This window comes from Amblyomma mixtum, chromosome 2 (assembly GCF_055824585.1).
Source record: "Amblyomma mixtum isolate Tamu chromosome 2, ASM5582458v1, whole genome shotgun sequence".
Taxonomy (NCBI): Eukaryota; Metazoa; Arthropoda; class Arachnida; order Ixodida; family Ixodidae; genus Amblyomma; species Amblyomma mixtum.
The window spans coordinates 98,040,911-98,065,458 of record NC_143013.1 but is presented as its reverse complement, the minus strand read 5'-3'; the positions used below and the strand labels follow the sequence as shown (position 1 = coordinate 98,065,458).

Sequence of the window (24,548 nt, the reverse complement as noted above, 5' to 3'; positions counted from 1 at the left end):
TGCGTGGCAGAGGGTACACGTCCTTCTTTGTGATGGCATTTAGACGCCGATAATCAACACAAAACCTCCATGAGTCGTCTTTTTTCCGCACCGAGATAACAGGGGCAGCCCAAGGGCTTGCTGACTCCTGGATAACACCTTTCTCCAGCATGTCTCGGACTTGCTCGTTGATTACCCGCCGCTCCGCAGGGGACACACGATATGGCTTCTGCCTGATAGGGGCTGCGTCACCGGTGTTTATCTGATGGTGCATACGTGATGCCGGCGGAGCAGGCAAATCAGCTTTGTGAGCAAAATCGAACACGGATGCGTAGTGAGTCAGGACTTCATGTAAGGCACGCTGCTCGGACGTAGGGAGAGATTTGTTGATCATGCGGTTAATATCGGCGTGATAGTCGGGTTGTTCTGCCATCTGGTGCGGGAGAGGAGACACGGACCGAATATCCAGGGTTTCATAGTCGCCAAACGTCGCCAACTTGAGGCCGGAAGGTATACAAACGGGCTCCGACGAAATATTCACCGTCCACACGTGGGTGCAACAATCGACGGCCTCAAGAATCGCACGGGGCACAAGGAGATGTTTCTTGACGGCGTTGTTATGGTTGGGTTCAACGAGCAAACGACGGATGCCTGATCGGTCGGCGGAGCAGCGTACAGGCACAAACATTGCCGCCTGAGATGGTAACAGTACATCTTTGGCGACACACAATACGCCGTTAACAGTGGCGGCTGAATCTTCAACTAAAGCAGACAGAATATTCCGCCGAAGGATAATTTCGCCAGCGGCACAGTCGAGCGTCGCTCCACACTCACGCAGAAAGTCAATACCGAGAATAACGTCATGCGTGGCTCGTTCCAAAACCGTGAACTCGACCCTAAACGTTTCTCCAGCGATCTCGACCGGCACACAGCAGAGTCCCACAGGTCGCAAATATTTGCCCCCAACTCCGCGAAAACTGGCGCTGCGCTCCAAAGCAAACATAACCGTTGGCCCCAACCGATTTTTAAAAAAAAAAAAAACTCATTACAGACACTGCGGCACCGGTGTCCACCAAAGCGAGAGTATTTACACAATTTACACTAACTGGCACTTTGTTTTTCAACATCACAGCAGGCGGAGGAATTGGCGAAGCTGAACGTCCTGCGACCTCACCCCCATCGGCCGCTCCCGCTAGTTTCCCGGCGGGGGCGAAGAAGAGCGCTGGCGTGGAGATGTAGACCGGCCCCGTCGCTGCGGTGGTGGAGTGAAGCTACGGTCAGAAACGGGAGAGCCACTCCGGAAGGCGCCAGAGCGAAGTGGCGGGGGAGGAGATTGAACCCATGCAGCATTTCCTCGGACACCGGCCGACTGATTCCACACAGTGTTCTCCCGGAAACTGGCTGGTTGATTCCACACAGTGTTGTCCCGGAAACTGGTCGAAGATCGGGTCCAGGAACGTGAAGGCTGTGGTCGCCGGCGTTGGCAAAACCTCGCGATGTGTCCGCGGCGGCCGCAATGATAGCAAGTCGGCGACTCACGAAAAACGCAGGTATCGACGGGAGCGGGCGGTGCTCGGGAGTCGGAGGCAGCTGCAGGACGCACGTTGAGTGTACGGGGTACGGGTGTACCCCGGGTGTACGGGGGCTCGGAGACACGATCGTAACTGTGGGAGTACCGCTGATGGTCAGGAGGCCAGGTCCACGAAGCTTGAGGATCGGAAGGCGGTGGTTGGACTGCGCATTCGTGATAGACAGGCGGTGGTGTTACACCGACGCCTTGCAACTGCTTGCTCAACTCGTCGGCGACAACCCTGCGGACGAGCGTGAAGAAGATCGTCATGGGCAGAATAGTCGACGCTAGCAACAGTGGTAACATTAGCAAGGCGCCCAAACTTCGGTGCAATTCGCCGCATTTTCAACGCCTCGAACGTGCGGCAATGCTGAATAACGTCAGACGTGCTGGTGAGGGTGTCCTTGGTGATCAGAAAATTATACACGTCTTCAGCAATTCCTTTCAAAATGTGGCCAACCTTGTCCTCCTCGGTCATGCTTCTGTTCACAATTCGACAGAGCCGCAAGACTTCCTCGATGTATGTCGTACAGGTTTCTCCAGGCTACTGTGCTCGTTGAGATAGGGTGTTCTCTGCCTTGCGTTTCTTTGTAAGGGAGTCGCCGAAGCACGTTGCGATCTCCTCCACGAACTTAGTCCAGGTGGAGAAGGATTCTTCGTGGTTCTCGAACCACAGTAGTGCGGTACCGGTGAGATAAAAAACCACGTTGACGAGCTGCATGGTTGGGTCCCAGCGGTTGTATTTGCTGACCCGTTGGTAGTGTTTGAGCCAATCTTCAACGTCCTCGTCCACGCCGCCGGAAAACGTTCTAGGCTCACGCTGAGGAGGCCAGGAATTGGTCGATGCTTGGTGTTCACGGCCTGCGTTCGAAACAGTACCAGCCGTACCCGAAGAAGGACCACTTCCGTCTTGGCTCGCCATGTCGGGTAGGTCAGGGGGTAGCCCAGCCAAGCGTTTGCTCCGTCGAGGTTCTGCAGGGTCCAGAACGACTTACCCCGCACCTCCACCAAGTTGTGACAAAGGGAATGGGTTTATTTACAGGATGAACGGCGATATGGGAGCAAACAGTGAAACTGTGAACGGCCAACGTCGAGCCAGTCCCAGTCTCGAGTACGCGCCCCTTCGTCGTCCTCTTCTCTTCCGCTGCGCCCTTCGTCTTCTTCACTTGCTCCGCAGCGCGGCCCGGCGTAAGTTGCGTAGCAACCCGGCATAAGTTCCGTAACAATATTGCTGAATATGTTATCGCTTAAAGGTAATTGATTAGAAAAGCAGAAGAAAAAACAACCACATGCCGCCGGTGGGATCCGAACCCACGACCTCCGAATTACGCGTCCGGTGCTCTACCGCTGAGCTACGGCGACGGCTGTCAAATCTTCTGCTTTTGGGGGTATTTATGTTTACAAATAACCTGACCTTGGGAGTGTTCACCAGCGCCACCCACGTTCTTAAGCGGCGGACGTAGCACGTCCTGAGTTACCGCTGATGTGACGTAGAACGTCATCGAACGGCGAGGATGGAAGCTGTGTGTGAACCCTCTTATGCTTCCTAAGGCATCAAGGCTGCCAGAACCGAGGCCCTTGTTAAGCAATTAAGCAGACGAGAAAAGGGGATGAGGGGCTCGTTATAAGTATGAGAGAAGCCAACAGCCACAGAAACCAAGGGGCACAGGGGATTTTTAATTTATTTATTTATTTTGTGCTGTTGTTCGATTTAGAAGATTACTGAACATGTTATCGCTTAAAGGTAATTGATTAGAAAAGCAGAAGAAAAAACAACCAGCCGTCGCCGTAGCTCAGCGGTAGAGCACCGGACGCGTAATTCGGAGGTCGTGGGCTCGGATCCCACCGGCGGCATGCGGTTGTTTTTTCTTCTGCTTTTCTAATCAATTACCTTTAAGCGATAACATATTCAGTAATATTCTAAATCGAACAACAGCACAAAATAAATAAATTAATTAAAAATTCCCTGTGCCCCTTGGTTTCTGTGGCTGTTGGCTTCTCTCATACTATAGTATATAGGTAGTCTTTCATATACCGCTACTATTCATAGAGCGAACCTTTATCGCTGACCATCTACGCAATATATTAGCTTAAAGAGAAAAAGTTACAGAAACAGCCAATGAGTTGCTACGGGATCTTGCAAGATTGCGGTAGAGGTGGTGAGAGCCAAGTTGCTGCAATCGTATATCTTATTTAGTGCAACACATAAACCTGGAAATCCCCTCCGAGTCACAGTGTCGAAAAGCACATGCCTACATGAGATTTCGAATTACCTGCAAGGCCACTTAAGCATTTTACACGCACGCAAGCCTTTCGTGAGAGTAGTTCTGAGACCGTCATTAAGTACACACTCTGTCAAAAGTTTACACACAACGGAATTTGCTTCCAAACCGCGCCGTGTCGCCCGTTCGCATTCCCAGCGTTAAAGTTTTTCGAGCTTGACAGCAACTTCGGTCCTCCCCGCTCCGAAAGTTAGGACTTTCACGGGTGCTGCAAGAGCCCCATTACACGGCTTAGAGGCAAGCCATCCTGCATTTGAAACTTTTAATAAAGGCTGCACATGAAATTGTAGAACCGTCGCCGCGGTGGCTCAGTGGTTACGGCGCTCGGCTGCTGACCAGAAAGACGCGGGTTCGATCCCGGCCGCGGCGGTCGAATTTCGGTGCAGTCGAAATTCTAGATGCCCGTATGCTGTGCGATGTCAGTGCGAGAACCCCAAGTGGTTGAAATTTCCGCAGCCCTTCACTACGGCGTCTCTCATAGTCTGGGTCGCTTTGGGACGTTAAACCCCATAAAACCATAAATTGTAGAACCCGGTTGGGTATTTTGAAATTACCATTGCAGTAGCCGATTTATACTGTTCCCTCGCACACGACGCCTTGTTAATGAGTGTTCAAGAATGTATTTCTGGGGACAACTGTGGGGTGGATTTTCTGCATAGAATAGGTATTTCCGTCGCAGCGTTGTTACAACTGCTGTCATTTTATTTCAGAAAGCACATTTGTAGCTTGCGATGGGTTACTTTTTTTTTTTGCCGTGTCCAATATTCTCGCACCAAAATTTTGGAAATTGGAAAATTCTAAGATACCGTTATGGAAATATTGAAGGTAATGGTTCAATCTTCTGTATCTGTAGCTTCTAAAATGTTTCCATCGATCGCATGGAACGGTAAAGACTGCCATGGAAAACCAAGGATTGATTGATTGATTGATTGATTGATTGATTGATTGATTGATTGATTGATTGATTGATTGATTGATTGATTGATTGATTGATTGATTGATTGATTGATTGATTGATTGATTGATTGATTGATTGATTGATTGATTGAATTTTTATTTCTCAACATTCATACAAGGCATGCTTGTGAAAACATCTGGATCCCTAGCTGAAAGCTAGTTGGGATCCATGCACTTCAGTTTCAAAGAAAATTGCAGGCATAACAAAAATTAATTACATACCTATAAAAGCTCATGAAATTAGAAATACATAAATGGGTACATAGAGCAACAATATTCAGAGCACCAAGCCTCTTTTACAAACAGATGCAAACACACAAAAATACATGAAAAGAAAAATCGCTGGCTTCACGCATTGTTTATAGTATTTCTTCAGTGACACAGGAAAAGTTTTACAATTTTTGAGGTCACTTGGAAGCTTGTTCCACAGATTAATACCAACATGGTCCATCCTTCTTTCTCCATAGACATTTTTTGTTTTCGGAAGAAGGAAATTTCTATGAGTGGCGTTGCGAGTGCATAGTGGTGGGATACAGAATAGCGATGAGTGTAAAAGGTAATTGTCTGTAAGGCATGTGTGTATTGTCAAGACAGTCCTGTATTCAAGTAATGATTGTAGTGGCAGTATATCCATCTGTTTAAACATAGGAGCAGTGTGGGCGTTGTATCCTGAATGTGAAATGAATCGAATTGCCCTTTTTTGCAAGACCATAAGTGGTTCCAAATAAGATCGGTAGGTGTGGCCCCATGATTCAATGCAATATGATAACTGGCTTTGAAAAATTGAGAAATAAATAATTCTGAGTATGTCATTACCAAAATAATCTCGGTATTTGTAGAGTGCAAAGCATGCTGCAGCTAACTTTTTACAAAGCGCCTGAATGTATGGCTTCCAGTGTAGATTCTCATCTAGAATTATTCCAAGATAAGTGATGTTATTCACAAGTGCAATAGTTGTTCCCAGCCATTGCACGGAAGGCAGGTTTTCATGTATTGTTTTTCTGGAGCCCCTAAATATTATTCATTTTGTCTTATTAACATTTACAACAAGTTTATTTGAAATAAACCAGCTACACAAAGTTTCCAATTCTCGGTTTGCGGTGCTAATAAGATCCGTTGTAGATTCATGAGCACATAGAAGAGCGGTGTCGTCAGCATACATAAAAACAGAGAAGTGTTGGGTGAAATGCGGCAGGTCATTAATATACAAGGTAAGAAAAAAAGGACCAAGGACTGAACCCTGAGGCACACCAACCGTAACTGTTTCAAAGTCAGATTTTACACCACTAAGTTGGATCATTTGCCGCCGATTATTGAGATAACTTCTGAAGAATTCTAAACTAATACCTCTAAACCCGTAATGCGCCAGCTTTTTCAGTAAAATTTCGTGATCAACAGTGTCAAATGCTTTCTTAATGTCCAAAAAAAATCCTAAGACTATTTTATTATCATTTAGGAAAGTGTTGATCGTGTTTGTTAGCGATATGACGGCCGTACCAGTTGATCTGTTTGGTCTAAAGCCGTGTTGTTGAGGACATAGCAAAGCTTCTTTCTCGAGAAATATTTTCACTCTCTTTGCAACGAGTTTTTCAAAAAGTGTATTTATGCAGCTTAAAAAGGAAATTGGGCGATAATTCTCAACGTGGTTACGGTCACCATTTTTGTGAATCGGTACTATTCTAGCTAGCTTAAGCAGATCGGGATAGGTGGAGGAATAGAAGGCAAAGTTGAAAATGTTTTCAAGTGGCTCGCATAAGATATCAATGCATTCCTTCAGCGCAATAGAGGCAACGCCATCACATCCAGTAGATAATTTCGATGGAAAATGATTAGCTGTATATACAATCTCATCCACTGTAGTATCATGGTATGCAAAGGTCACTACAATGTTTTGCGGAGGAGGGAGGTACTCAGTGCAGGGGCAAGTATTGCCTATACTTGCACCAATAGTGGAAAAATATACATTGAACGTTGTAACTATATTTTCAGTGGAGATACCCAAGATTTCTACGTCAGGCATAATAAAACGATTTGCTACGGGTTTAATAACAGAGTTAATGATCTGCCACGTGACTTTCGTACTGTGGGAATTTTTCAAAGGATGATGATGATAACTTTATTTTCCGCCAGATAAGGAAGCCCCCTACTCCCCGTCCCCGGCACGCAGTCCTTGGTGACGGGGGCCGGAACCTCCGCGATTAGAAGCAGGCGAAGAGGTCTTGATTCCTCGCGGCTTCTTCCGCCAGGCGGAGGGCTTGTTGCTGTGAAGCAGGGGCCTCGCTCCGCAGCAGGGCTTCCCAGGATTCTCAACCATTTATGTTTTCGTTAGCCCCTGGGGAGCTAGCGCATTCCCTGATTATGTGGTCGAGGGTCCCTCTCGCCCCACAGTGCTTGCATTTATCGTTTTCTTTATCTCTATGAACATAATAGGCCCAGACCGGGTTTACGAAGTTCCCAGCTTGGAGGCGTCGCCAAGCGATTGCCTCCCTATTGTTTAGACTTTTATCCGGTGGTGGCACCAGCCTCCTTTGTAACCTATAATTTTCAACAATTTCTGTATAATTTTTCAGACGCTCGTCCATGTTCCGGCAGTCGGGCGGCTCCACAGCTACCCTAAGTAGAGAGCTCGGGCTAACTCGTGGGCCGCGTCGTTGCCAGGAATGGACGCGTGTGCGGGAGTCCAAATTAGGCTAACTTTTCTGTTTAGCTGTCTACTGGCCAGAATCCTTGCCGCTTCCAGCGAGATCCTACCCTTTCCAAATTATAGATGGCCGTTTTGCTATCGCTAATTATAAATTTGGCTTCCGTTCCAACGCAAGCGAGCGCTATCGCAACTTCTTCAGCTGTTTCCACGTTGCGGCTTCTAATGGTGGCTGCCGACACGGGGGCACCGCGGCCGTCGACCACTGAGGCGACCGCCGCACCCGACTTGCCACTTGCTGCGTCCACGTACGCAACGGACTTGCTGTCCATCGGATCGAAGCGTCTGATTAGTGCTTCTGCTCTCTTCTCCCTTTTTTCAGTGTTGAATATGGGATGCATGTTACGAGGGAGTAGGGGAATGATTAGATTTTCTCGGCAGTCCTGCGGAATGCTCGATTTGACTCGTAGTCCCCTATCTGTTTGCAGGCCTACCATTTCAAGGATGGCTCTGCCTGTGGTTGTTCGGCTTAATCTTTCGAGCTGTGAAATTCTGACAGCCTCCGCTATTTCGTCCCAGGTATTGTGCACTCCCACAGAGAGCAGCTTCTCTGTGGAGGTGCTAATCGGTAAGCCCAGGCCCCTCTTTATGCACCGTCGAATGAGCGAGTCTAGTTTATTCTTCTCCTCAGCCCTAATGTTTAAGGTGTGGCATAACTCACGCGGCTTATTACGTATGCATGAGTTAGTTTAAGCAAGCTTATTTCCTTCAGGCCTCGTCCTTTCAGTGCGACCCTTCTAAATATGCCAAGGGCTTGCGTGGCAAATCCCTCGAGCCTTTTGATTACCCCATCATTATATCCATTATCCTGAATAAATTAATAGCCCTAAGATTCTGATTTGATCTACCTTTGGAACTGGTTTCCCCTCTACTTTAATGCCAAATTTCCAGTGGTGCTTGCATCGGAGTGACTTCGGGTTATAGACGAATAATTCTGATTTTTGCGGAGAGCATGAGAGACCCCTACTGGCAGCATAGTCGACGACAGTGTCCACCGCAGCCTGCAGGCGCTCCTCGATACTCGCATCGCTCCCCTGGTTAATCCAGAGGTTGATGTTATCCTCATACATACTGAAATTTAGCCCCTCTATGCTCCGCAGAGCTTCGGGGAGGGCCCTCATTGCCACGTTCAAGAGGAACTGGGAAAGAACCGAGCCCTGCGGCGTGCCCCTGCTCCCTAACTTCAGTGCACGAGACTCGATGTTTTGGAACTTCATGCACGCAGTTCTGCCTGACAGAAAGTCCTTGATGTAATCGTATGTTCGCGCACCTACCCCAATTTCATGCAGACGTCGGATGATTGCTTCGTGTTTGACATTATCAAAAGCCTTTGTCAGGTCTAGGCCGAGAATTACTTTGGCATATCTAGAACGCGAATCGATTATTTATTTTATTTATTTATTTAGGACATACTGCAGGCCCAGTGAAGGGCCCTTGCAGTCACGCTTCAGTCGGAGCATAACGTCCTGCGTGCACAAGCCCGGTCGGAAGCCGACCATCTCGTGCGCCCACAGATCGTTTTGCTCCATAAAGCGCGTCAGTCTGGTCTGGACTACGCGCTCCATCAATTTCCCCATGCATGAGGTTAGGGAAATAGGTCTTAAATTTTCCAGTTTCGGGGGTTTACCCAGCTTTGGGATTAGAATTACATTTGCCGACTTCCACTGTTGAGGTAGGTGGCCTTTAGTCCAAATTTCTTGCATGTACTCCGTCAGAGCGCTGATGGAGTCGTCGTCTAAGTTTCTTAAAATTTTGTTAATTATCCCAGAATACGACGGCGCTCCCAACGAGGAACTCGACGCACCCATCACAGAGGCGGAGGTCAGGGCGGAAATATTGGGACTAAAAACGAAATGGAAAACAAAGGAGAACGCTTTTGACGATAGCAAAAACGTTAATAGAAAAAAAATTGCTGAGGCTCAGCTTGGCTAAGCCTGGGGAATGCGAAGCATATTAGTGGCTAGGCTTGGTAATACATGGCTTTCCTTGGTTGAATACTTGGTCATTTTAATACAACCACTAGAAGCCTTCGTCGTGGGGGAAGACAACGGCATGGCTACAGCGGAACGCCGACTAACCCCGAGACGCGCGTTGGGTGAGCGCCTGGATTGCCACGGAAGCCGCGTCTGCCTGCCCGGTGGAGCGAGCGTTTCACCTACACCGAGTGTGAACGCGCGTTCGAAATGCGCGGGTGTGACGGCTAGGGGTCCCACGGCGACGGCGCCAGGTGGAGGCCGGCTCTCTCATCCGATGTCACGTGGTGTGACGTCACGGTGTCACGTGGCGTGACGGCTAGGGGTCCCACGGCGACGGCGCGAGGTGGAGGCCGGCTCTCTCATCCGATGTCACGTGGTGTGACGTCACGGTGTCACGTGGGGGTCCCACGGCGACGGCGTGAGTGGTAGCTCTAGCAATATGCTTCGCATAAAAAATGCAAGACCGCCGTCGTGTGATCTGAAGACATATTGATTGCTATAGTGAAATCTTACATTATATGAAAAAAATGCGTTCATAAACTATTTCCAGCTCCAGAATGCTTTTGTCCAGAATTACTGGGTACGAGAAGTTAGAAGCCTGCATAGGCTCAAGTGCAACTCCGCTTATAAGCGACATTTCCGTACCGATGATTTCAACAAGCGCACTTGTCTTCGTCCGCCACCTCGACGAAATCCACACGAAGGCAAGTTTTCTTGGCGAAACGTTGGCAAGCACCCTGAGGTTTCCCTCCTTTCTTCACTTTGTGATTATAATGACCAATTTGACCAACCACTCTCTACAATGGACTCCATTCTCCTAGAAAAGATACATATACTCTTAAAAGGGAATTCTGGGGGCCTTGTCTCTGCTGCTTTCTACTACGTCAATGACTTCCTTGTTTTCTGGGTGGAAGTGTCCCCTCCAATTTTTATTTTGTTGCGGAAGCAACACTACGCTAGGTGTGAGTGATTTCGCGGAGCCCCGGAGAGCCCCAACTGCGCATGCGCGAAGAGAGAGCGTGAGACAGTTACTGCGTAATTTCCTTTCCTCAAATACAATTTTCATTTTCTTCATTACGGCCCCTCTTTCTCTTCTTTCACTCCAACTTCCTCCCTTCCTGTACGATGCGGTTCAGGTGTCCACCGAGATGAGAGAGAATCACTGCGCCATTTCCTTTCCTCAAAAAGCATTGCGTTCAAAGGGCAATTGGATTGGAAAACGTTTATTGTCAGCACTGAGCCCTAGTGGGCATTATACTAGGTGGCTTCGAGCCCATGGCTCTTGGCGACCTTGTGAGCCCACTCAGTGGCCCGGACTTGCGTCAACGGGTCTGAGCTGGCCAGTATAGCCTCCCACCGCTCTAGAGAAGGGACTGGTAGTAGGTCCGCCGGTGGCGGCGCCTTTTTGCAGCTCCATAATATGTGGTCATATCCGGCTATCTCGCCGCATTGTTTGCAAGTAGCGTTGTATTGTGTTGGATACATGTGTGCTAATCTCGACGGGCTAAAGAAGGCTCGCGTCTGGAGCCGACGCCACGTTACCTCCTGGCTTTTGTCGAGGTTTTTGTCTGGTGGCGGATAGATCCTCCTTTCCAGTTTAAACTGATTGGTGTATTCGTGAAATGATATGAATGCATCTCTCGTGAAATTTGGGGACTCAACCCGGCTCACTGCTCGGCTGACATAACCTCGAGCTATACTGTGAGCCAACTCGTTTCCCCTGTTCCCCGAGTGTGCTGGCACCCATATTAGTTCCACCTCTCTTTGGTCCCAGTCTTTATCTCTTAGGATTCGTTCTGCCTCCTGGGAGATCATACCCCGCGCAAAATTGTTGATAGCCACCTTGGAGTCGCTAATTATGGTGACTGCTTTGGTGCTGGCCATTGCCATGGCGATAGCCGCCTCCTCCGCTGTCCCTGAGTTTTTTGTTTTGACCGAACCGGCCGTTAATGTTTCACCCGAGTCGTTCACGGTCACAACCACAAAGGAGTCGCCTCCTTCGTATTCCGCCGCGTCTACATAGGTTGTGTATTCCGAGCCTTCGAGCTTGGCTTCAAGGGCCTTTGCTCTGTCTCTCCTCCTGCCTTCGTGAAAAGCAGGGTGCATGTTTTTTGGAAGTGGTTTAATAGTGAGTAATTTTCTAACTTTGGTCTGTAATTTTGCCTGCGCGTTTCTTTCCGGAATTCTATCATGTAATCCTAGGTTGCTCAGGATCTTTCTCCCCGGGGGTGAGGTCGCAAGCCTCCTTAATTGCGCAAATATATGTGCCTCGCATAGTTCCGTGGTGGTATTGTAGATCCCCAGTTTAAGAAGTCTTTCCGTAGGAGTGCAGGTATCGCGCCGAACGGGTGGTGGCGTTCCGTGGACTTCCTGGCAGCGCTACAACACGCTGTCGCGTTCCGCTCCTAAAGGCGAAGCTTAAGCGTCATTAATTAGCAGTCAATTAGCATTCAGCATTTAAGAAGTAATTATTCAGTAATTAGTAATTTGTCAATACTTAGTAATTAGTCATTAGTTATTTATTTATATATTTATTTGAAAATACCGCGGACCAATATATTGGGCCATGCAGGAGGGGCTATCAAGTCATTTAAAATAACAAAAAAGGCAAATGAAAGCATGGGGTTATAATCAATGAGCAAAACAATGAAATACAACAGTTATGTGGGCCGTCATCCACTGGCGACGTCACCAGTGCCACAGAGACAGTCAAAGTGGTGCAGAAAACGCTTTCGCATCTACGCATTTTAAGGCGGAAGCCTTTAATGCCTCATCGTTGTAAGCAGGAGTTGTCGAAAGAAATGTCACGCTTTTCAATTGGTCGAAACAGTCGTGACGTCACAGTGCGCGAATTTCAAACGGGGCCAATTGTACTTTGGCTACTAACCATGCAACCAATTAAAAGGATCGTATAGTGATGCTCCAAGTAAAAGGGACTGAGTTTAGTTAATTGATTATTTGCCCAATTAGCCTAATTAACCCCTCTCGTCAGGCCAGATAAATAAATAAAACCGAGTCGGAAATTGGTCGAGTTCGGGAATCGAACCCTGGTCTCCGGAGTGCGAGACGAGCATGCTAACCACTCCACCATGCCAGCTTTTTTTGTCTTTATTGCCACTCCGCCATGCCAGCTCGATGGTTTGGAATGAAAAAAAGCGCGTCTAGTCAATATGGTGTCTTCGTGCACTCCCATCTTCCTTCCTTCCCGTTACCGCGAGGTTTAGGTGTCCACCCAGATATGCGAGACAGATAAATTCCTTTCCTACGATACGAGCAAGGCGTAGAACCGAACGGGCGATGGCGTTCTGTGGACTCCCTGGCAGCGTTGCAAGACGCTGTCGCGTTTCACTCTTCCAGGCGAAGCCTAACATCTTAACAACGCATCAGTGACACAAGCAGCTACACTGCGCTTAAGGCTTTCGCCTCACCGCACTTTAGGTCAACAAGGTGCCCCCCTGAATTTTTGATGAAGGCGAAACGCAAGAGGCGCCCATGTGCGGTGCTGTTGTGTTGTTGTGACTGAGAGAAGGATGAAAAGGAAATTGCACGGACCTGCCTACTGGCTCGAGCCGAGCCACCACCGCTGCCACGTGCAGATAGAGAAGAGTTAAAGGATCAGAGGAACGAGAAAAAGGAAAGAAAAGACGCGCGTCGCAGCAACAACCGCGTCCGCCGGAGCGGACGCTGCTGAAAAAACAAATAAGCGGCCGAAGCCGTGCTCGCCGAAGCGAGGACAGATACCACGAGACCATGTGCGGTGCGATGTCAGTGCCCGTTAAAGATCCCCAGCTGTTCAAAATTATTCCGGAGACCTCCACTACGGCACCTCTTTCTCTCTTCCTTCTTTCACTTCTACCTTCCTCCCTTCCCTTACGGCGCGGTTCAGGTGTCCACTGAGATGACAGAGAATTACTGCGCCATTGCCTTTCCTCAGAAACCAATTTATCAATTTACCTCTACGCATTTTGGACAGTCAAAGTGCCCCCTGAGATGCCACCGCCGCTGCGATTGCCGCGCCGTTGCTTCCGCAGTTCTACTCGGGATGGCCATTGGTTAAACCACAGCCAATTTTTTTTTAATTGATCTTTATTGAATTGGTGTCAGCGTATGGTTGGTGAAAGTTTCACGATAGATAAGCACGCTGAAAGCAGCATCTTACCCGGATGCTGTTATCTAGGGAATTTGTGAAGGCTTGTTTCAAAGGGTAAAAAGCGGAGCCCTTCCGAGAGAAAGATAAAGAGGCTGTCTTATCCAACCCACGTAAGTTATCCCACCGTTTAAAAAATATTTGGAATAGGTATGAAGTGCGGGTCGTCTTCTCAGCGCCCGGGAAACTGAATCGTGTTCGTGTTCTACACGCAAGGGAGCGGAGGAATGTGACGACCGAACAGTTTATGGGTGCAAAGTGATACATAATACAAACTACCTGTCTAGCGCCACAGGTTAGGCTTGAAATGCCGCTCACCTGCAAAACATGTGCTGTCGCAATGAAAAGTTTACGGGACTCGGCTGTGCCGGAAAAAAATGGCAGTCGATTACGATAGTGAGTAATGCGAAATTTCAGTGCAGCTCTTCATACTGTACCTGCCACCACTGGGGCAGGTGGTGTGCTACGCTGCTAGCCACATAGTGGGATCTTCCCGTGGCAGCCACCTCCCACTTGTCTATTAAGGCGAAAGCCTTTAATGGCTCATGCTCGCGGTGTCCGTGAACTGCCACCATCGGCATAGGAGACCTTCGATCGGACAAAATTCGCACTCCAAACAAGGGAACACCCCAAGGGTCAGTTATCTCACCCCTACTGTTCAACATAGCTATGATAGGCCTAGCTCGAAAACTAGAGAACATCTAAGGCATCAGGCATGCAATGTCTGCTGACTATATAACAGTCTGGACAAACACGGGCTGTCTCGGAGAGAAGGAAGAAAGGCTACAGCAAGCGGCCTCTTGTGTAGAGCAATACCTCGCAGAAAGAGGACTCGCATGCTCGACCGAGAAATCGGAACTGCTGAGAGTCTGGAGAGGCAAGCAAAACCGGACCGTCCCAACCAACGAGGACCTAAAACTCAACGTCTATCTGGAAGGGACGCCCATACCCGGGAAGACAACAATCAGAATTTTGGGCATGTGGGTTCAATCCAACCAGCGCAGTACTCACACTTTTACCCTACTGGAAGCAACAACGCTACAAGTCGCACGCATGATCACCCGCATCACCAACAGGCGACATGGCATGCGTGAAGAGGACACACTAAAACTAGTCAGAAGCCTAGTAGTTAGTCGAATCACGTACAGCCTACCCTACCAGTGCCTCAACAAAAATGAAATACAACAAGCGGATGCCCTGCTACGCAAAGCGTATAAGACAGCGCTCCGACTACCACGCAACACGTCTACAGAAAAACTCATGGCCCTGGGATTACATAACACCTTTGAGGAGCTACGAGATGCGCAGCTTGAGTCGCAAAAACTCAGGCTGTGGCAAACAACGACAGGAAGAGCGCTCCTGCAGAGGCTCGGATACCGCGAGCAGATGCGAGAACTGTCGAGGACGGCAACGATCCCCGACGAGCTTCGCAAGACCCTCAATGTAGCGCCAATACCAAAAAACATGGATCCCAACCTCCATCGAGGCAGAAGAGAAGCGAGGGCCGAATTCATCGAGAAAACATACGCTCCTCAAGCCACGACCGTGTATACAGACGCGTCTTGGAGAGGAGGAGATACCAAAATCGCTGTAGCGGCGGTGGTCGATTCGTCTTTACGCGAAATGACCAGCGCGTCTCTCCGAGGCTGCACAGCTGCAGAGTCCGAGGAAGTAGCCGTTGCTCTAGCGGTGGCGGAGGGCTATAGAACCGGGCGGTCCCTAACAATACTCACGGACTCTCAAACAGCTTGCCGAAATTACATGAATGGCAGGATAGGTCGTCACGCGCTCCGTATACTCCTCGCAGTGAGCGACAGAATTAAAAACCAGGAAGAACAAAACGACAAGATCCCACACAAAATTGTGTGGGTACCGGGGCATACGGGGGTGGCAGGGAACCGAGAGGCCGACAGGATAGCTCGAGGATACATTACTTTCCGAGCTTCCGACGAGACCGCGGAACTCGCGCCAGCACCCAGGGAATACTCGGCCATACTACAAAACTATAGAGGCAGAAGAATGCGATATTCCCCACCGCACAAATCTCTCAGCAGAGAGGAAGCTGTCACTTGGAGACAATTACAAACAGGCTCTTTCCCAAACCTACATATACTAAACAAAATGCACCCTACGATATACGCGGACAAATGTCCCTGGTGCGACGAAAAACCTACTCTATACCACATCACATGGGCCTGCCAAAACATAGACGTGGTCCCGAAAATACAAAACCCGAGTGCGGAGCAGTGGGAGACTCTGCTGTCCAGCGACCGCTGTGAAGACCAACAAGGTCTGGTACAGCGAGCTCAACGGGCGGCAGTGGCCAGCGGAGCCCTGTACTGAGGGCAACCGACCACTGATTAGAGGCGGACGACTTCGACAGAGAAGGCTCCTGGGGGTAGAACCAAGACGAAAAACCATTAGTGTAAATAAAGTTTTCCCTTCCTTCCTTTCTTCGCGGTGTCCGTCCATGCTCGCGGTGTCCGTCCGTGCGCTGTAATCGTGCCAACTGTGGCATCTCCCCCTCGCAGCGGCGCAACCTCCTCCCCTCCTTAGCAACCGGCGCGCCGGTGGGGGGGGGGGGGGGGGGGGGCTCAAGGAAATGGGCACAACGCAGATCTTCACGCTCCTTCCGCAGTCTTCAAATCTGATCATGCGCCATCGAGCACGGATGGCTTCTACCGTTTTACAGCCCTCACTCGAAAACTTCCCTCAGGGCTCACTCAAAAACAATTCGCCATCATTTAATTGAACTTAGTGTTTGATTAGACCATGTTGAAAAGTTTGGACAGGCATCCATTTTCTACCATGCAAGAGCTTCTTCCCTTTGTTTCGAAATTTAAGTATAAACTTTCGCATTATCCGAAGAATTAGTGATACGTACATTACAAGCGCTGCCGGTCGGGCTGTAGGAGGCATGTAAGAAGTTTTCTGTGTGTGTGTGTGTGGGGGGGGATATGGCATTATGGTTGACCTACTTTCATCACCGTGGGCGCGTTTAGAACTTTGGCTCGCCTGCATTGTTACGTAAAGGTCTGAATTTTTTTTTTCTAGGTTCAACCAAGTTCTAGGTTCAATCAATTGAGCGCCGCATTTTGTAGTCTTCTGGCGTTTCTCTAGTTTTCGTGCCTATATTCCCCTTGAAAAAATAAAAAGCCACAAAAGTGTTCAAGCACTGACCTTAGCTTCTTTTTCCTTAAAAAGCTGCAAAAATCCTAACTGCATTGGTGATAAGCTGCAATTACAAAGTGTTAAGCCGACTTATATCCAGCCGATTTGTTTTAAGTAATAAAATTTATCATACGCATCTTCCCGCTTAAATCTTCTGGAACATTGCAATTACGCTCCTTTGTGACACTTGATCTGAGAAAAATAGCCTATCAGCGTAGGTGCTAAGGTGTATATACAATATATTAAAGCGACTTACCAGGCTAAATTGTTTTAATCAATAAATTTTGCTAAAAGCATCTTCCTGCCTAAATCTGCTGAAACATTGTAACAGCACCCGTTTGTGAAACTTGATCTAAAAAAAATTTCCGATCATTGCATGGTATAACAAGGGATAAGGACACACTGGGACTGCTCTTACCGCTTTTAATCCGGATCACCCGCTAATAAAAGCGTAATTGGTTCGGGCGCAAGTCTGATTTAACTCTTAAGTTTTTTGTTCGTTCTCTAGTTGTTCGCTGCAAAGTCAGTCTAACAATACGTGCTTCTGGTACCGAGCTATTTTTTGTTTTGTTTTTTATTCTTCCATCTACTTCGATATTTTGGGCGCATCAAGGCGTCTTTATTCGGGAGAAGGCAGTCCCATGCTGGACAGCGTTTATTATTATTAAGAGACTGAACAAAGCAGTGGACATATCTGTTGTTGCGGAGCTTCGCATCTTTGCGTTTTCTAACAAGTTTAGACAGGGTGGCGAATTATTTTTGCCGTTATACCGGTCGTTTCAAATTATTAGATGCAGATGTTGCTTTAAAAAACCGTAAAAGAAACTTCGGTGTGGTCTGTGCAGTTGTATTGTGCGGCATGGCGGATATTATTTGCATGATGATGTGCGATGGAACTGATTAACTATAATAATGAATCAACATTTAACTCTTGGTTTTTTAGCTATTAGATGGTACTGCGAAATTGCATGCCACCAACGTTGAAGCTGAGCTAGGTTTCTGCAGCATCGGCATCCGCATTACGATTCGAGACATCTAATAGGAGAAATGCGCGTGTGGACACTAGTTAGACTGCCTTTCCTACGTTTCACGTTGACCAAATGGAAACGCTCCAATTTTTACAGCTGGAAATACGTACGTAGTTTATGCGTTCTGTTGCGTAAATACATTGACATCATTTCCGTGAGGATACCAAGCGCAGATATGCCTTTTGATGAACGTGCAACGATGGACAGCGAACTTAGTCTTCGAAGGCACGTTTTCAACGTTCGACGTATCGAAGAACATCGCCAATTAGGAAATCTTCAAAAAACAATCTTGCAGAGTTTTGGCTGCCATTTTCTATAAGGAATTGATATCGATAGCTAAATAGAGCATCCTCTGACTACAAGACAGTACACTTGGCAAGGCCTTGCTTGGGCTTAACCCATCTCGATCGCTTGGAACACTTTTCAGAGTACAATAGTATCCGGCCGACCTGAATGGCATTTCGATTAGCCAAAAGATGAACGTGTGGTGGTTTTTGTTACGGACCTGCCGTGATGGTCTATGCCGCTTGCGTCGCAGAAAGACGCAGCGAGCACGGTAAAAATACTCTTTGCACGTTTCTAACAGGGCCTATTCCCTCGGTCCATATCATAGAGGCTTAGCATTTTAGGGCACAAACGCTGTGCAGGCCTCCATTGCTTAACAGTGGTAGTAAAACTTTCTCAGGTGCTGTTAGTTGTTTCGATCTAAATCAAACACTTTTCTGTCTAAACAGTGCCTGAAGCAAGACAGGTTGGGATCGCATAACACCAACTGTTAATTTTCTACCAACCTCTAGAAAAGTTCAGTACAGCCTCACAAATATTCTGAATTGTGACATTATTATACGATAGGATTTCACCAATAAAGATTCGATGGATAATGCAATTACTTATCTTTTTTTTCAAAGATGCACATGTGTGAGCCCAGAAAAATTATTTCATTGTTTGCTGCATGGTGACACAATCAGTCTGTACAAAAATTGTGACAGAGATACCACCGTATTGATCGTTCCATAGACCCTTTTCCCAAGCATTTCACCCCAGAAAAGCCGAGAGCCAGGCCGGGGGTAATCCTGCACCTATTAGAAAACAGGTGAGAACCCAGCGGCGCTGGGGATCGAACCCAGCACCTCACAAATGCAAGAAGGACTATACTGGGAAATGTTATTTACTACGTTTTCTGTTTGCATAAAAAAAACACCAAAGTTGCGACATGTATGATGCTATATTATTCGAAAACAAAGGAACCACTGCTGGCTGCAGTTCGCTTCCAGAAGGCGCAAATTCGTTATGTACAGTCGGGGACAAAAGTCTCCGGACCACGTGTTTCTCTAACGAAGCCGATAGCTCTGCTATTAGTCGGAGGCTGGAGTCCACACTTGTTGAGGTAAAAATCTAAGTTTTGTTCTTTCATCTCCTCAAGTGTGGTCTCCAGACGCTGCCTAACAGTAGAGCTATAAGCTTCGTTTCAGAAACACGTGGTCCGGAGACTTTTGTTCCCGACTGTACACTATCATGTATCATCGGTATCAACACGAAACGCGAAAAGAAGAGCGTTACCGCCAGAGCAAAAGCGCAAAATTTTACCTGCCGGAGAAGTATTGCACGCAGGGCCTATTAACACTTCTACGCAGTGGACTTCAAGCCATTAAAGTGAAATCAAATCAAATATAGTCAAAACAAAATCAAATAGACTAACGTTCAGTTTGCCTCAGATAAAATCTTCCAGCTGTGCTGCTCCCATTTCATCTGTCTTGTTCGCTTTTCATTCTATGTTGACGGGACATATTGTGTACATTGTATGCAAAATTGCATACAGCGCCCGAATGAGTTGTGTGTCCAAGTCAGTTTCAGTGCACTTCAGCAGCTGAAAATGCTCTAGCATCGAGTATCCTTCTATGAGGAAACTTAGGAGCATGATTAGAGAAGTTGCAGTCACATCGGCCTAATACAGGCAAGCATTTCATATGAATGGAAAATTTTTACGACAGATGAAAACTGCACTAAAAGGCAGGACCGGCAAGATCTATGCCTATTCAGCCGGAAATCGAACCGAAACCTCTTCTTCCGCCTTTTTCCATCTCAAAAGTAAGGCAACTTAACAGCCCCGCACCTCTGTCTCCAAGACTTAAACTTAACAAGAAAAAAAAACCCTCCGAATTTGTTCTGTAAATTGTTCACACTGAATGTTTCTGTAACGTGATGTTCATCGTGTTCCTAAAAAATATCTAAATGAGACATAACGATGCGCAGCACACCGAAGTTGCCATGAATCATTGCAAAAGCACTGTTACAGTCGCGATAGTTCATTCGTGAAATGATTGGACAAGGCAGCCTTCATGTAGCTTTATATTTCGAGCTTGTGGCAGCTTGCTTTGAGTAACAAGGTGCCAGGCAGAAATGCAATACGGCCCAAAATAAACTGAGTAAAGCAGAGAAAAAGTATGCCAGATGATTTCAGTGCAGGCCCATACTTTTTTTTACGCTGCGCGGAGCTACGAATGTTCGTTTGTTTTTAGAGCGCAGCTCTTTGGCGTCCGTTCCTGGGTTTCGCGTCGTCGTCGGCGTCGGCCTCGTAACCAGCTCCGCCCCCCTTTCATCCCCCCAGCGCTATCGGCGTCAGCGGCATCAGTCAGTCGCTGCTATCTCTTCCCTCCTCCCTTTATCGTGTTGTCCGCTTGCTGCGCGCGCTTCTGCCCCCATCGTTTGCCGCTGGGTGTACACGCCGCCCCCCTCCCCCCTCTTCCTGCGAGTCTCTGGTTGTCAAAGCGCCGGCTCGAACTTAATTCCTTTCTTCGCTCCTCCTCCAATGCAACCCCTGTGCGGTGGCAATCAGAGAGCCAGATCGGTGGCGGCGGATCTGTATATGTGCACCGCCCGAGCCGAAATTGCGAATACGTGTGAAAAAAAAAAAATTCTGTGATAGCGCATACACGTGTTGCTCGATTTCTTTGCCTCAATCTATAGAAAAGGTGAAACAGCTTATTTGCTGCGCTCAAATTTCGCATTAGGAAGTAACGTAATCGTCGGTAATTTTTTGTTTGTTTGTTTGTTTATGCGGGTTTAACGTCCCAAAGCGACTGGAGGGTCGCTAGCTAAGCGGACGACGCAGAATCTACAGGTGGGAACAAAAGCCTCTTTGACGCGTGGGTCGCACACACAGCCGATAGCTCTATCATTATCCGCCGGATTGAGAACACACTTGCGGAGGCGGAAGTCAAGCTCACGTCCTTTGCTTTGGTTTATGGCTTACTAGGGCTTAGCGTCCCAAAACGACTCAGGCTACGAGGGACGCCGTAGTGAAGGGATCCAGAAATTTCGACCATCCGGTGTTCTTTAACGTGCACTGACATCGCACAGTACACGGGACTCTAGAATTTCGCCTCCATCGAAATTCGACTGCCACGGCCGGGATCGAACTCGCGTCTTTCGGGTGAGTAGCTGAGCGCCCTAACCACTGAGTCACCGCGGCGGCTGAGCTGTGAATATGCGTACTTTCGGGTATAGGAGACGCGAAAGGCGGTTCGAGCACATTAACGCTGCACCTTACTTCTTCATTCTACCTTGTGCATGTTTTTTTTTTTTATTCCGGTACGTAGTGCTTTAACTTTTTTTATATCATTGCTTATCCTATCAGCTGCGCATGTATGAAAACAAACCGCTGTCTCGCCCTGTTATGTGAGGCAGCCGCGCTTTTCCAGTGGCGGCTAAAAAGGTGGACATGATTGATCGGTGCTGCATGAAAGATTCAACTCGCTGCGAGAAAGCAGAAGAATGGACTGCGGATAAAATCCGCGCCTCCACAGCACGTTACGCTTTACACGCCGCAGAGACATTGAAAAAAGGAAAAAAAAATGAACACGGAGCAGACGACGGTCAACAGCTCGCTTCCCAGAGTGCTTCGCGAGGAGGTTAACATAGCAAGAAAAATGAAGTACGTAAGGGCGTAATTAGATGTTCCTCGCCTTGTGCGCTCATCAAATTTTCGCCCAACTTGCCGCAGCGCGAAGAGAAACTAACTATATACGAGTAGTTTTGTTTTAGAGATATAATGGGAAAGTGTAATAACGAATAAAATAGCTTGCAGCCAACGTTTTATATTGCTTTTGTTGCTGGGCTTTTCGGACGTTACATTTTTGCAGAATAGGATCGTTTTAGGAAATGGTGGCGAAAAAGCTACTCTCAAGGGAGCTGCTCTTGTCCGTTACAACAAACACTCCTAAAGAGAAATCTGTGCTGCGAAAAAAAGCACAAAAAAAGCGAAACCCCGTTTTAATACGTCACATTGTTTGCAACCGTGTGTTGAGATGGTAAAAAATGAAGTTACGGAAATTCCAGAGCCCTATTGCCTTGAACCTTAATATATTGCATAAGCATGCTGTGTCAGCAGAACGTCGGTGCTTGCTTGGCTATCATCCGAAACAATATAATTGCGTCAATCTGATGTCACACTAGTTGCTCAATAACTTAACTGCGTTGTTAGCACTACAGAAATTATCCGTGCTTTTAGAAGAACGAAGCCTTATGGACAGGAAGTATATAACTATACTACAAGCTCCTGCCAAATGCTAGTTTAATGCCATCTTCAAACAGATGATAATTTAAAAATTTTCATTAGTTTTCTGCTTCAAAGCACAATTTAATGCCAAGAAAAGGGCGTTGACTAATTTCAGAGCTTAAGTATGATGCCATACATTGAGGGCATTGTCAAGTAACGCAGTGTGTGCGTCACCCTTGAGTAGAGAGCCCGAACAGTGCATCTCCCTTCATGAAAATCGACACCTCGTCGCCGCCTCTAGCTAACAAAGATGCAATGCTTCCACGGAAGTAATGCCACATATACCTGCAACCAACATGGGCCCGAGCACTTTGCCCGAAAACCATGGGCTGCTTTCTAATTCCAGTTTTTATTGCGTGGTGTGCACTGCTCGAGCTCTATACACAAGTTTCGCCCTATTGTTTCGCCCTATTAAACTAGTCAGAGGCATCAGAACTGCGTATAGGTTGCGCGGGACGTCACGCTTGCCGCGTGGAATTCCGGCCAATTTTGCAATTCCCGTTTACAATCCTTGGACCCAGATCTGAAGCTCCGGCTACCATCAGGCCTACCACGACGAGAAGAAACTTTGCTGTGTCGCCTCTGGCTTGATGTAGCTTTCACCAACCACTACTCATTCTTAATCGGAATGGCTGATAGTCCTGCATGTTCCATCTGCGGGCATGACGAGACCATAACCCACATTCTTTGTGACTGCCCTGCCTACACCACCGAAAGGCAGTCTCTCAGCCGTGCGCTGGAGCGCCTAGATCCACGCCCACTCACGGACATGAAGATTCTCGGCCCCTGGCCGCGGCGGTCGTCGGCGGAGAAGGCCTCCAAGGCACTGCTCCGCTTCTTGAGAACTTCTGGGCTGTACGGTAGGCTGAGACTTCAACGAACACTGACGTTTCAGAGTGACTTCAATTTTCTGTTACTCTCCTTTCTCTTTCTTTTTTTATCCCCTCACCCCCTTCCCCCCGTGTAGGGTAGCAAACCGATTATTCTTTCGGTTAACCTCCCTGCCTTTCCTTTTCTACATCCTCCTCCTAGCTGTTTGCTCCGGCGACAAGGGAAGGTTAACGACAGACGGTTTCCTTGTCGCGGTTGGACAGTATGCAGGGATCATTGATGGGGGCGGAGCTTCACAGCAGACTTCAGGTCTATTAGGCTCAAGTGCTGTCATATTAAGTGTTAATTTTGTTTGAGCGCTGTTCATTAGCCTAAAGATGCTACGGCAGGGGTTGGGTAGTAGTACACATATCTTACACAATGACAGTTCACAAGTTTCCCGAAGTAAAAATTTTCTTGATATATGGGAATAGAATAAAAAAAACATGGCATACAGCTACCAGTGGCGGCAAGTACAGAAACGCAGAAAGAGCATAAGTAACGTGCTGTACCTAAACAATAGTGACAGTGGCCAAAAGGAAATATGGCAGCGTTCTCAGAACATTTCATCGTAATGCACTGCGTTGCTGTAAAGGCCGGAATGGGGTATTTAGGGAGTTTTAGAATAGGGCACCCAATTGTTTAGGAGGATAGGGGAATAGCGGGGTGTGAGCGGGCTTGAGCAGACGATAGCGCCCCTCTGACCGGTTAGCGGAATAAAAAAGTGCGTCGTGGACCATGGCCTGCTGTTATTCACTGCTTTTCCTTTTTAGATCTTATTCTGCAATAAAGTTTACCAGCTCAACGGACGACGCAGAATGTACAGGCGGGAACAAAAGTCTCTTTGACGTGTGAGTCGCAAACAAAGCCGATAGCTCTACCATTATCCGTATGATTGAGTCCACACTTGTGGAGGCGGAAGTCAGGCTCGCGTTCTTTGCTTTGGTTTATGGTTTACGAGGGCTTAGCGTCCCAAAGCGACTCAGGCTATGAGGGACGCCGTAGTGAAGGGCTCCGGAAATTTCGACCACCTGGGGTTCTTTAACGTGCACTGACATCGCACAGTACACGGGCCTCTAGGATTTCGCCTCCATCGAAATGCGACCGACGCGGCCGGGATCGAACCCGCCTCTTTTGGGTCAGCTGCCGAGTGTCATAAGCACTGAGCCACCGCGGCGGCTTTGAACTGTAGTAGTGAAATGATGTAGTCGCGGGAAAAGGTGGCGCCTATAAGCCTAAACGTTTTCTGAGCGCCCTAGATACTTTTATCCCCACTAGTACGTTACATTCCGATGCCCTCGGTATATTG

At 47.8% G+C, this 24,548-nt stretch overlaps 1 protein-coding gene across 1 annotated transcript in view; it reads right to left on the bottom strand.

Annotated features, from left to right (window-relative positions):
* Positions 1 to 2,093: 2,093 nt before the first annotated feature.
* Positions 2,094 to 24,548, bottom strand: part of LOC149360244 (uncharacterized) — a 54,619-nt gene continuing 32,164 nt past the window's right edge. The window contains exon 3 of the mRNA XM_089567813.1: positions 2,094 to 2,521. Coding sequence (XP_089423939.1) covers positions 2,094 to 2,521 — 428 coding nt within the window. The remainder of the gene's footprint in view (positions 2,522 to 24,548) is intronic.